The sequence below is a fragment of the Cotesia glomerata genome, linkage group LG3, assembly GCF_020080835.1.
Source record: "Cotesia glomerata isolate CgM1 linkage group LG3, MPM_Cglom_v2.3, whole genome shotgun sequence".
NCBI lineage: Eukaryota > Metazoa > Arthropoda > Insecta > Hymenoptera > Braconidae > Cotesia > Cotesia glomerata.
Genome location: NC_058160.1, coordinates 1907608 through 1923142, shown reverse-complemented (window position 1 = coordinate 1923142; position 15535 = coordinate 1907608). Strand labels below are relative to the sequence as shown.

Below are 15535 nucleotides of genomic sequence, written 5' to 3'. Positions count from 1 at the left end.
ATATAACCGTTTGATTATTAACTAAACAATTAACTTATAAAATATAGCTAAAAAGTTCTATTGCCTCAAAAGAATATTTATTGAAGCAATGATTGATCAAAAAATTGAAGGTGATATTTGATAATGATTGAAAATTTTAAAGTACAGTTTTCATTAAAAATAATAGACATTTAAAAAGATAACTATTATTTGGATTTAGTTGCTTGTAAAAGGCTAAATTTTTTTTTTTTTTTTAATCGACTGTTAAATTACAGATAATTAAAGTATGCAATGTTAAATTATATTTTATCTATATTTTAGTAACGCGGTTGGTTTGTATTTGCTTGCATTTGTGCGCGAACCGCACTGGCAGCAACATTACCAGCAGCCGATTGGACGTGTTCGTTTCTTAAAAATGTTGTTGTAAATTCCTGTTGTGCTTTTGACATGCTCGCACCAGATGAACGGTAGATGCGATGGATCTGTAAGTAGTAATAATAATATTTTATTTACCAGTAAAATAAAAAAAACAGATACATAGAGTACATAACAAAAAAAAATGAATGTACGCAGTAATATCTGATCTATAGAGATGTTTTACATCTGTACATAGGTGCAAAATTATTTTTAAAATTCAAATTTTTGTTTCTAGAATTATCTAGATTATTAAGAGAATAAAAAAAATTTTGTGGCCAATGTATTTATATGATAAAATCAGTTTTTTTAGTGAAATATAGTGTCATTGCAAAGGTCTTGACTTGAATTTGTGCCTTTTCAAGGTTTTATATCATTTTCACCGATAGTCAATTTATGATGATAAGTATTTAAGCTGAGTTCGAAAATGCTCTATCTTTGGATACATAATTAAGAAATTACCTTGTATCTTGTGAACTATTAACATTTTTAAAGATATAAGCTCATTCCGATGTTACAATCATCAAGAGCTTTCATTTTAGTATCCACATGAATTTTGATATATTTTTCATATATATATATATATATATATATATATATATATATATATATATATATATATATATATATATATATATATATATATATGAAAAATATATCAAAATTCATATGGATACTAAAATGAAAGCTCTTGATGATTGTAACATCGGAATGAGCTTATGTCTTTAAAAATATAAATAGTCAAGTAAGTACAGTGGAATTTAACATAATTGAGAAATGACCTTGTATCTTGTGAACTATTATCATTTTTAAAGATATAAGCTCATCCTGATGTTACACTCATCAAGACCTTTCATTTGAGTACACACATCAATTTTTCATATATTTTATATATTTATATATTTCACAAATATCATATATATATAAAATATATGAAAAATGCCATGTGGGTACTCAAATGAAAGGTCTCGATGAGTGTAACATCGAAATGAGTTTATATCTTAAAAAATGTCAATAATTAATAAATGACATTGTACCTTGTCAACTAATGATATTTTTAAAGTCATAAGCTCATCTCGATGTTACACCCATCGAGACCTTTCATTTGAGTACCCACATCATTTTTTCATATATTTTATATATTTATATATTTATATATTTCACAAATACCATATATATAAAATATATGAAAAATGTCATGTGGGTATTTAAATGAAAGGTCTCGATGAGTGTAACATCAAAATGAGTTTATATCTTAAAAAATGTCAATAATTAAGAAATGACCTTGTATTTTGTGAACTATTGACACTTTTAAAGATATAAGCTCATCCCAATGTTACACTCATCAAGACCTTTCAGTTAAGTACCCACATCGTTTTTTCATATATTTATATATATATGTATATATGAAAAATATATCAAAATGCATGTGGGTACTCAAATGAAAGCTCTTGATGAGTGTAACATCGGGATGAGCTTATATCTTTAAAAATGTCAATAGTTAAGTAAGTACAGTGCAATTTAACATAATTAAGAAATGACCTTGTATCTTGTGAATTATTGACATTTTTAAAGATATAAGCTCATCCCGATGTTACACTCATCAAGACCTCTCATTTGAGTACCCACATCAATTTTTCATATATTTATATATATTATATATACATATATATGTATATATGAAAAATATACCAAAAATGCATGTGGGTACTCAAATGAAAGCTCTTGATGAGTGTAACATCGGGATGAGCTTATATCTTTAAAAACATCAAAAGTTAAAAAAGTACAGTGCAATTTAACAAGAGTCATTATTTAATAAAGCAAAATTTTATTTATTTATAGTGACTGCAAGGTTGCTGATAGATAATTATTTTTAATATATTACCTTTGTCAACATTAATAGATCACCAGCAGCAGCGATACCATAACAAGTAGCAATCATAAATATCAGTATACCGACGAATGTTCCTTTTCCAGTCCCATCAAAAGAAGCTATCGCTTTTATTATTCCACTGAAAAATATAATTATTTGTTTTAAATTATCAATTATTGTAGAAATAAAAAAAAAATTTTTTTTTTGACAATTCAGTTCATATTTAATTAATTTATTTTCTTTTTAAGACAATTTACTTATAAAATTTTTTTTTAAAATAATTTTTGATTCCAATGAGTAAAAAATTAAAAATAAAATATTATACAAGTATTTAAATTTAATATAAAATTTTAATTAATTAAATTTGAACTTAATCACCAATTTATATACTAAAAGAAAAAAATAAGCAATACTGTAATAAAAATTTTTGTTTAAAATTTTAAACAAATTAATTTCTAATTACATTGTTAATTTTTTTTTTTAATAAATTTTTGCTGTCAGTGTTTATGTAAGTAAACAAAATTTAAAATTATGCAAAGAATTACTCATAAAAAAATTACCAAGTGCCAGCTCCAGGAATTCCAATACCTTGGACACTAGTTACAACAAGTTGAAAGAAAAATACGAAAAAAAATGCCATAAAATTAATGGAACTATCACTCTTGAACGCTTTGTAAGCTGGCCTGAACCAACAAACGAACGAAAACGGTGTAAATAGTATAAGGTAGAGTATACCTAGACCGAATGTTTCGAACTCTTTGTAACACAGCATTAAAGCGAAACCACCGATCACATTTAATAATAATACAAGTCCATGAACTGAAACATCCATAAAATCATTTTATTAATACAGACAATTATAAGTTTTTTTTTAATTAAAAAAAAAAAAATTAATACTCACACATCCAAAGATAATATAATTGTCTAACCACTCTTTGAAAGTCTGTATGAATGTCAACATCAATGTCTTGGTAAAAACATGGTTGGAAACAACATTTTTCTGGCAATGGTGGCCAATTATTTCTTCCTATATAAAAAAAAGTAAATATTTTATTAATTAGCTAAATTTAAAATTTTAAAGAATCATTTTTTTTTCTTTCTAAATATCAAAAAAAATGAATGCTTTAATCTTTGAAAATTCTTACGATAATAAGCTGGGTTTCTTAATTCTTCTTCTCTTCGGGCATCCCATTCTTCTTTAGCTCTTTGCTATTAACAAAAAATAATAATAAAAAGAGCTCTTAAGTCTTATGACAAGATTGAGACATAAAGATTTAATCTTAGATGATAAATTTTTTATCTAAGAGAATATAAGCTTATTTTAATCGTTAATTATTTTACAGAATAATAATTTATGGTTGTTAAAATTTTCATCTTTGAAATCAAAAATTCTTAAAACAAAATATTCATTTTTTTAGAGATATTAAGGAAAAAGACCCAGTTATTGACACTGGCCTAGTTATTGACACTTGCAATTTTATTTTAATTAAAAAAAATAAATCAACTCTAATAAATTAATAAATATAATTTTTAAATTATAAATTTTAACATAATTTTTTTGGAGCATTTTATTTTTTTAATTAAACTAAAATTTCAAGTGTCAAACAACTAGGCCAGTGTCAATAACTGGGTCTTTTACCTTATATCCTTTTTTTTTTTTTAATCATAATGAGTTTACTTTATAAATCTAATAAAATTTACGTTTTCTTATAGATTGATTCTATTTTCAGTTCAGACTGCAATTATAAAAAAAAAAAAAAAAAAAAATTGTACTATTTTATCAGAGAAAAAACTGAACTATTATACATAAAAAACATTGAAGATATGATATGTATTTATGGTTATAAGTAGATTACATAATTAACCACATGTATTATCATTTTACTTAATTCCGTTAGTATAAGTACAGTAATATTATATATTATTATTTTATTATATTATTTTTAGTAATAAATATATTATTTACTAATATTATCATGATTATTGAATTAAAAAGAATCATATATAATAATAATAATAATAATAATTATTATTATTATTATTATTATTATAAATTTTAAAGAATTAAATAATTAATAATTATTTTATTATTATAAATTATTTTTAAGAGTACACTAATTATTTTTTTTTTAATTTTCAATATTAAAAAAAATAATAATAATAATAAATATGAGCCTATTATTGACTATCACCATGAAGTCTAAAAAAATCAATAAATAAAAAAATGACTATTTTATATTTTTCTCTACTTTTTGTTTTTCAAATGAAAACTTATCACACAGTAAAAAATATTCCGTCATTGCGTAAAAAAATTTTGTATTAAATATTTAACACTTATGTTGATTTAAGAGGATTAATAAATATAAAAAAAGTGTTAAATTTTGAACTGTCCACTGAAATTAAACTCGTAATTAAATAAAAATGTATTTAAAATTACTTCAGCATTAGGCGACAAAGTTCCAAGCGTTGGTGTCACAGTTTGCTGTGGATTACGTGTGTAATTTGGTGGCGGGATTTCCTGTGTCGGTTGCAGAGTTGCAGGTGTCGGTGTTGCTCCGACACCACCGTACATCGGCGGATTTGAGGCACCACGTACTTGCTGCGTTTGATTGTTATTATTCTGTCCAGGAACAGGGTCTGCAAACGGATTGTAGTCTTCAATACCGCGCGATGCTGGCGCTGTGTTTGCTGCTCTTCTTACCGCTGGATCCTACAATATTAAAATAATTAATTACACGAATCCAATTCAAAATGAAGACATCATGCTCGTAGCTAGACACTTTTTTTTTCAACAATTTCTGGAGATTTTTTATAGAATGAAAATTAAATTAGCAGATATTTGATATATTCAATTTTTCATATATTTATATGTATTATATATAGGAATATATGAAAAACATACCAAAATGCATGTGGGTACTCAAATGAAAGCTCTTGATGAGTGTAACATCGGGATGAGCTTATATCTTTAAGAATGTCAATAGTTAAAAAAGTACAGTGTAAAGAAATGGCCTTGTATCTTGTGAACTATTGACATTTTTAAAGATATAAGCTCATCCCGATGTTACACTCATCGAGACCTTTCATTTGAGTACCCACATCAATTTTTCATATATTTATATATTTTATATATATGTATATATGAAAAATATATGAAAATGCCATGTGGGTACTCAAATGAAAACTCTTGACAAGTGTAACATCGGGATGGGCTTATTTATTTAAAAATGTCAATAGTTAAAAAAGTACAATGTAAAGAAATGACCTTGTATCTTGTGAACTATTGACATTTTTAAAGATATAAACTCATCCCGATGTTACATTCATCAAGAGCTTTCATTTGAGTACCCACATGGCATTTTCATATATTTCATATATATATATATATATATATATATATATATATATATATATATATATATATATATATATATGATACTTTTGAAATATATAAAATATATGAAAAAATGATGTGGGTACTCAAATGAAAGGTCTTGATGAGTATAATGTCGGGATGAGCTTATATCTTTAAAAATGTTAAAAGTTCACAAAATACAAGGTAATTTTTTAATTATTGACATTTTTTAAGATATAAACTCATTTCGATGTTACACTCATCAAGAGCTTTCATTTGAGTACCCACATCAATTTTTCATATATTTATATATATTATATATATGTATATATGAAAAATATATCAAAAATGCATGTGGGTACTCAAATGAAAGCTCTTGATGAGTGTAACATCGGGATGAGCTTATTTCTCTAAAAATGTCAGTAGTTAAAAAAGTACAATGTAAAGAAATGACCTTGTATCTTGTGAACTATTGACATTTTTAAAGATATAAGCTCATCCCGATGTTACATTCATCAAGAGCTTTCATTTGAGTACCCACATCAATTTTTCATATATTTATATATATTATATATATGTATATATGAAAAATATATCAAAAATGCATGTGGGTACTCAAATGAAAGCTCTTGATGAGTGTAACATCGGGATGAGCTTATTTCTCTAAAAATGTCAGTAGTTAAAAAAGTACAATGTAAAGAAATGACCTTGTATCTTGTGAACTATTGACATTTTTAAAGATATAAGCTCATCCCGATTTTACATTCATCAAGAGCTTTCATTTGAGTACCCACATCAATTTTTCATATATTTATATATATTATATATATGTATATATGAAAAATATATCAAAAATGCATGTGGGTACTCAAATGAAAGCTCTTGATGAGTGTAACATCGAGATGAACTTATATCTTTAAAAACGTCAATAGTTCAAAAAGTACAGTGCAATTTAACAAAAGTTATTATTTAATAAAACAAAATTTATTTATTTTATTTATTTAGGGTTCACAAGTCACGGCAGTCACATGGTGACTGCAAGGTTGCTAGATTATTAAAAAATTTATTAATATAATACTAAAGTTAGCCCTTTTTTTTTAATCATTAAATTAGAGCTAAAAAATATTATTTTTTAATAGAACTTATAGTTTTCAGTTTTTTTACGAATAAAAATGAAAAAAATTTTTTTATAATAATTTTTTCAATAAAAAAAATTATAAAAATTCTTAGATATCAGCTAACTTAATTTTCATCTTTTTCAAGTGCGTATAATGAATTAAAATAATTTTTAGATCAAATAAATCTCAACTTGACAATCAATATGTCATAAAATAATTTTTTGATTACAAAAACAGACTGTCACACTGAATCTGTTTTCTTAAGTGCAAGAGCGATAATTGTAAAATGTCAAATTTAATGTCAGTATCTTAAGCTGTTGTATTTTATACATTGTTATCATACAATGCCATATGATTAAATTTTACGTGGAAGTGAATCATCGATTGATACACATACATACATACATACATACCATATATGCACATAGCTATTGATGCATGCACATATGTATTACTTTTTAAGTACTAAATAACTGTAAATAAAAAATAGAGTGAACAATTTTAATTATAAATAATATTAATAAAAATAAATCTAAAAATACTTACAGCGAAAGGATCATTGATAGTCGGTTCACCAAAAGGATTTTCATCAAACCCAGACATTTTGATTTAATAATTCAAGTAATTTAATTTAACTAATAAATATTTATTTATTTATTAATATTTATATAAATTAAGATATTATTTTTTTATCACTATTTTTTTTTAATTTACAGGACACTCATCGCGTATATTTATTAGTTTTTAATGCGGAGTAATAAATAATTTTGATGTATTTATGTGATATATATGTATATGAAGACACTGAAGTAGTTTTAACTTGACTGGTTTTTCTTGATGGATTTAATGAAACGTCTACGTCGAGCCAGCTAAATGTCTAGTCGACCGGTCAAATAAAACTTATTTTTTTTATTGTACTAGCAGTTTGTTTTGTTTTTAATTTTTAGCACAAAAAAGCGGCTTTTTGTTTCAAGTTCAAAAAATCTTAGAATGCTTTTTTTTTTTTTTATTTTATTTTACTTAAACTTTAAGACCTGTCAGAGCTAATTTAACAATGCAAGTTTTTATTTTTGTGATTTCTTATGTATATATATTTAATTTGTGACGTATGTTTTGCGCTTTAGGATTTTCTGTAGGTAATTTAGGTGTTTAGTTATGTTGCTGCCAGCAAAGAAGAAATTTTGGTGGCGATTTAATTTCGTTAACAAATTTGTGAAAAAAAGAAAAAAAATTATAATGAATAAAAATTAATTAAGCCGACATCTGAAAATTAAAAAAATTTTTTTTATTGAAAAAATTGTGAAAAAAAAATAAAATTTTACTTGAAAAACTTTAAGAGTAATTTTAAAAAAATATTTTATTTTAATTTAATAAATTAGTAAATGTCGGACAGTTTTAGTATTATAAAAAATGACATTGAAATTAATTCTTGAAAATTAAACTTGAAATTTTTTTTTCTAAATTGTATTTAATTTATTATAAGTATTTAGGTTGCATTCGAAAATGCTCTATCTCCGGATACATAATTAAGAAATGACCATGTATCTCGTGAACTAATGATATTTTTAAAAATACAAGCTCATCCTGATGTTACACACATCGAGACCTTTCATTTGAGTACCCACATGGCATTTTTCATATATTTTATATATATATGGTATTTGTGAAATATATAAATATATAAAATATATGAAAAAATGATGTGGGTACTCAAATGAAAGGTCTCGATGAATGTAACATCGGAATGAGTTTATATCTTAAAAAATGTCAATAATTAAGAAATGACATTGTATCTTGTCAACTATTGACATTTTTAAAGATATAAGCTCATCCCGATGTTACACTCATCAAGAGCTTTCATTTGAGTACCCACATCATTTTTTCATATATTTTATATATTTATATAATTCACAAATACCATATATATATATATATAAAATATATAAAAAATGTCATGTGGGTATTTAAATGAAGAGTGTAACATCGAAATGAGTTTATATCTTAAAAAATGTCAATAATTAAGAAATGACATTGTATCTTGTCAACAATTGATATTTTTAAAGATATACGCTCATCCCGATGTTACACTTATCAAGAGCTTTCATGTGAGTACCCACATGGCATTTTCATATATTATATATATATATGATACTTTTGAAATATATAAAATATATAAAAAATGTCATGTGGGTATTTAAATGAAAGGTCTCGATGAGTGTAACATCGAAATGAGTTTATATCTTAAAAAATGTCAATATATAAGAAATGACATTGTATCTTGTCAACTATTGACATTTTTAAAGATATAAGCTCATCCCGATGTTACACTCATCAAGACCTTTCATTTAAGTACCCACATCAATTTTTCATATATTTATATATATTATATATATGTATATATGAAAAATATATCAAAAATGCATGTGGGTACTCAAATGAAAGCTCTTGATGAGTGTAACATCAGGATGAGCTCATATCTTTAAAATCATCAATAATTAAGAAAGTACAATGCAATTTAACAAAAGTCAGTATTTAATATAGACCTTGTATCTTGAGAACTATTGACATTTTCAAAGATATAAGCTTACCTCGACATTACACTCACAAAGACCTTTCATTTGAGTACCCACATCAATTTTTCATATATTTATGTATTTTATATATATGTATATATGAAAAATATATCAAAAATGCATGTGGGTACTCAAATGAAAGCTCTTGATGAGTATTACATCTGGATGAGCTTATACTTTCAAAAAAGTCAATAGTTAAAAAAATACAGAGCAATTTAACAAAAGTCATTATTTAATAAAGCAAAATTTTATTTATTTATATTTCCCAAGTCACGGAAGTCACGTAGTGACTGCAAGGTTGCTAGTATTTATTATTAATTTATAAAATTTGTTTTATTTAATTAAAATAAAATTGCAAGTGTCAATAACTAGACCAGTGTTAATAACTGGGTCTTTTTATCTTATAATTCATTAATTTATTATATACATTATAATTTATTAAAGCTTCTAAAAAGGTGGAATTTTTTAAATAAATTTTTCTTGCTACATATTATTTGTTAAAAAAATTCTAAAAATTGTCAGATTTATCTCAATTACAGTATCTTTCTTTCTAAAAATATATTTATTAATAAAAAAATTAAATTTCAAAAATAATTTTTTTTTTTTAATAAATAATAAAAATTTTCAAACTATCAAAAATTAGTCATTTTAATATTTCCAAAAAAAAGAAATAAAAAATTTTTTTAAATAAATAAGCAAGAAAGTTTTTAAATTAAAATTTAAAATTAAATATAAAAAAAAAATTCCTTCATTTATTAATAAGAATAAGAACAACAATTATTTTAGAATAAGAAAAAATTAAACAAAAGGATTCCCCCGAAGGGGAACGAGGTGGCGATTACTCGGTAGGCTAGTTTATCAATTCACAATTTTATGACTTACGTCATTGTTTATCATTTTAATTAGCAGCTTAATTTCGCCTACTCCTCAACCGGTACGGAAGTTGCATTACTCATCCCCGGAAGAGGACCACCTCTTCGTCGCAAGTGACCACTCCTAGACCGCCAGAACCTTCCACGCAGAATTCCTTTCCTCGAGGATTGGCCCAGGGCCTTTCTTCATCAGTTTTGTGCTTACGCACGAGTTTAGGACTATGTCCCTTCATTAGATACTCCGGAGAGCTTAGTTACGGAAGACTGCGTGGTTGGAATGATACCCCTCGTGAGAGAAGACCGGTGGCGCTCCAGGAAACAACAGAGAGAAACGAGCAGAGAGCTGAGACAAGCGATGATGGTCACTGCGACGAACCTTTAGGCTTCCAACATGACTCGCTGGAGGTGCCCGGGGAATCATATTGCCAAAGCTTATATATTGAAACTACTCTATGAACAACCACTTGCGAGAATTTTCTACCCCAGCGCCATCTTCCGGATTTTATGGAAAAATAGACAAAATCAATAAATTTAAAAATAAAAATTTTTCTATTTTTTTTTTATTTCGAATTATTAGTGTATAAATTTTTTTACTAAATAATAACAATAATAATAATAAAATAATAACAAAAATTATTTTTTTTGTAAATGCAAAATTTTTTTTTAGTAATTTAATTAAATTAAAAAAAAAATTTATATTGAATAAAAATTAACAAAAATTAATTTTTAAAATTGAAAAATTCATTTATTTTTTTGTTTTTATTAAAAAAAAATTTATATTGAATAAAAATTAACAAAAATAAATTTTTAAAATTGAAAAATTCATTTATTTTTTTTATTTAATTAAAAAAAAATTTATATTGAATGAAAATTAACAAAAATTAATTTTTAAAATTGAAAAATTCATTTATTTTTTTTATTAAATTAAAAAAAAAATTTATATTGAATAAAAATTAACAAAAATAAATTTTTAAAATTGAAAAATTCATTTATTTTTTTTATTTAATTAAAAAAAAATTTTAATTGAATAAAAATTAACAAAAATAAATTTTTAAAATTGAAAACTTTGTTTTTTTTTATTAAATAAAAAAAAATTTATATTGAATAAAAATTAACAAAAATAAATTTTTAAAATTGAAAACTTCGTTTACTTTTTTCGTCGATTACACAAATAAATATTTTTTTTGTGTAATTAATCAGAATAAGAGCACAAATCATTTAATAAATAAAAATGATGCTTTTTTTCATAATATTTATTCTATAAATTAAAAAAAAAATATATTTTTCAATGAAAAAAATTGTATTTTACACCTAAAATATTGATTAAAAAAAAAGTTTTTTTTTATTTAATTTTTATTAAAATATTTTCTAAATAAAAAAAAAAAAAAAAATTTAATTAAATTTTTTTTTAAAGAGCTTAACAAAACCTGAAAAATTTCACCAGTCGAATATTTTTTTTATATGCAATAAAAAACAATAATAATTTTGTCGCTTGATATCTAATGTATGATTAAATCAAGATTAAATAATGCATTTTTTCAAAGACAAAACTAATTAAATCTAATAAAAAGAAAACTAAAAAATAGTCGTTTATAAGCGACAAAATTACTAATAAATAAATTCCTATTTTTTATTTTTCTTTTCATTAGATTAAATTAGCTTTATCTTTTAAAAAATACATTATACATATTTAATCTTAATTTAATCATACATTAGATATCTTACTTATGTAAGTGAACAAGTAGACAATGATTTTTTTTTAATTTCAATATTGCGTTTCTCTATGAACTATTTATGACAAAATATTTGAGTTTAACTATAAAATTTACAGATAAAATAACAAATAAAATAAAACAGTAAAAAAGAATGCGCAATTTAATTGCGTAGATTTAATGACACAAATTTAATATTACAATTTTAATAACGCTATTTATCCAATAAAAGTTAACAAAATTCAGTTTAAATATCTAAATTAAATAAATAATCATACATATTCTTTTTAAAGATCTCTAGGCTCGTTGAATTTACAATTTCTCGCGGTAATTCCTCCCACATACGTATTACAGTTGCAACAAAAGATTTTACCATTATTAATCCATAAAATAAGCATAAATTAATTTTTATTAATTAGGAGACTCGATAATTAATTAAATTAATCGGATATCAAAAAAATCTTACATGATGGAAACTCTAATAAAATTACGGATAGCCGCGTGTTTGCTAACTGCAATATTAATGATAATGTTCCTTACTTCTATTTGTTCAATTTATTTAAAAGCAAGATCAAAGGCTGCTAAGTTGAACAATATTAAAATCATAAAATTGCATTGGATTGAAAAAATGAAAGTATTTGTGAGCCAAACAGAACACCTCTTATTTGGAAGTGAAGGTTTCCAAGTGTCTGAATACAAACGTAAGCTTGACGATTATGTAATTCCTAAAGTCGAAGCATTCTTTGATTTTGAAGACGGCGATGGATCTAAAAAAGTTGTAAGAGAGATGATACAAATTTTGATCGACTATACTAAAAATTATAATAACGATTACAAAAATTGCGTCGCGGATTTTATAAAGGCGGTCAATAATCAAGTAATTAAAGAAAAAAAAACTTTTACTGAGCCTGTTTCTTCAACGACACAATCTATATGGCTGTCATACTCTCTTCTATTAATTTTCTATGAATATTCCGTTGAAGCCGAACTACCTGCAGATTTTAATAGTAATAATTCTATTTGTCACTCTTTGATCGTGAAAATTATTCCAAAATTGAATTTCTTCTTTGGAAAAATTAACTCTCCAACGCCGACAATTAATACATTGCGATTATTGACAAATTATTTATACGATGAAACAGAATTTTCCAAGGATATGACTGATAAGGATGCTTTGAAGCCTTTGGTAGAAGAATTTAAAATATCTTCTCTATCAGTTAAGTTTTATAACGCTCTCGGTATTTATGAGTGACTTCCATTGAATTATTGTAAATTATTTTATGTAAGTGTAATTTATTCCTTTTTTATTTGTTGGAATTTTTGTTAAAAAAGGGTCATTTATGAAATTTTGATTTTTAATTTCAGGCGGGTTAATTGTTACAGGGAATTTTTAATATGCTATTAATTAAAAAAATATTTAAAATAAAATCTTATTTATTTTATGTAAAATTGGATGAATTTTTTAATACCAAAAATTTAAATCAGAAAAATAAACTATATTAAGAGAATAAGAAAAATTTTGTGTCCAAGATAGTCATATGATAAAATCGGTTTTTTTTTAGTGAAATTTAGTGTCGTTGCAAAGGTCTTTAATTTGTGCCTTTTCAAGGTTTCATATCATTCTCACCGATAGTCAATTTATCATGATAAGTATTTAGGCTGCATTTGAAAATGCTCTATCTCTAGATACCTAATTAAGAAATGACATTGTATCTTGTAAACTATTGACATTTTTTAAGATATAAGCTCATCTTGACATTATACTCATCAAGACCTTTCATTTGAGTACCCACATCAATTTTTCATATATTTATATATATTATATATATTTATATATGAAAAATATATCAAAAATTCATGTGGGTACTCAAATGAAAGCTCTTGGAGAGTGTAACATTGGGATGAACTTATATCTTTAAATACGTCAATAGTTAAGAAAGTACAGTGCAATTTAAGATAATTAAGAAATGACCTTGGATCTTGTGAACTATTGACATTTTTAAAGGTATAAGCTCATCCCGATGTTACACTCATCAAGACCTTTCATTTAAGTACCCACATCAATTTTTCATATATTTATATATATCATATATATGTATATATGAAAAATATATCAAAAAAGCATGTGGGTACTCAAATGAAAGCTCTTGATAAGTGTAACATCGGGATGAGCTTATTTCTTTAAAAATGTCAATAGTTAAAAAAGTACAATGTAAAGAAATGACCTTGTATCTTGTGAACTATTGATATTTTTAAAGATATAAGCTCATCCCGATGTTACACTCATCAAGACCTTTCATTTAAGTACCCACATCAATTTTTCATATATTTATATATATCATATATATCTATATATGAAAAATATATCAAAAATGCATGTGGGTACTCAAATGAAAGCTCTTGATGAGTGTAACATCGAGATGAGCTTATATCTTTAAAATATATACTACATATATGTATATATGAAAAATATATCAAAAATGCATGTGGGTACTCAAATGAAAGCTCTTGATGAGTGTAACATCAGGATGAGCTTATATCTTTAAAAACTTCAATATTTAAGAAAGTACAATTTAACAAAAGTGATTATATAATAAATCAAAATTTTATTTATTTATAGTTCACAAGTCACATAATGACTGTAATGTTGCTAGTGTTTAAAATGTTATCACTGAAGTTAATAAAAAAATGAATTTTACATTAGAAAAGAATTTTACATTAAATAGAACTCGCGCAATATATAAAATAAATTAAATTTCTCTGAACAATATTTATAAAGCTCTTGGGATTTAAATAATAAAAACAATTATATTTTTTTAAATTACTTTTATTCATTTAAAATGGCAGAGCGTGTTGATAATTGAGACCTGACATTTACAAATAATTCAAGTGCCAAAAATACTAAAAATTATTGCATAATTACTATTATTATTATTTTTCATCAAAATATTTAACTGAAAATTAAAAATTTTTTTTCCAACAAATTAATTATTAAACCAATCTATAAAATAGCACTTGAAAAATTAAACAATACCAGACCACAAATATTTTCTTACAACATTTTGTAGCGAGCTTAAACAATATCCATCGTTTTTTATTATGATTATTCTTAAACACCGACATATAATAATAATTAAATACTAAAGCTAATATAAATTTCCAGTCAACTACTGTATTTTTAACAATTAGCTGTGTTCTTTAATATTGATCACAAATTTTTGCTTCAAAGCTTTAAAAAAAAAAAATTTTTTTTTTTTTTAACAATGACAGAATTTCAATAAATATTTACATTTAACTCCAAAAAGTGTACTTTAGATAAATAAATTATTTTATAGACGAAAAATGAACAACACATTATATATATAGTGCGCATTGCAATAATTTGTCACATTTATTGTGATGTATTATGCTTATATTATGTTTAATATTAATGATGATGATAATAGTCAATACTAATTAATAATACACAAAAATAATTGTAATATAAAATTTATGATTTTTTTTTTAAGTGACAAAATAAGTAATTAAAAAATAGAGCACACCCTTTTGTCAAGGTGCGCAAAAGCGGTATAATACATTTTTAAAGCGTAAATGAAAGACTAGAAAGAGCATCGTGTGGCAAACTTAAATAATATTGAG

The 15535-nt window shown here is 24.2% G+C and overlaps 1 protein-coding gene across 1 annotated transcript; it reads right to left on the bottom strand.

Annotated features, from left to right (window-relative positions):
• Window positions 1-139: 139 nt before the first annotated feature.
• LOC123261585 (secretory carrier-associated membrane protein 5A) lies at window positions 140-7790 on the bottom strand. The gene is made up of 7 exons (XM_044723263.1): window positions 7286-7790; window positions 4704-4976; window positions 3412-3475; window positions 3168-3293; window positions 2827-3085; window positions 2279-2405; window positions 140-461 (listed from the first exon to the last, which is right to left on the bottom strand). Exons 1-7 carry the CDS (start codon window positions 7340-7342, stop codon window positions 297-299), a joined length of 1071 nt encoding a protein of 356 aa, XP_044579198.1. The 5' UTR covers window positions 7343-7790; the 3' UTR covers window positions 140-296.
• Window positions 7791-15535: the final 7745 nt, after the last annotated feature.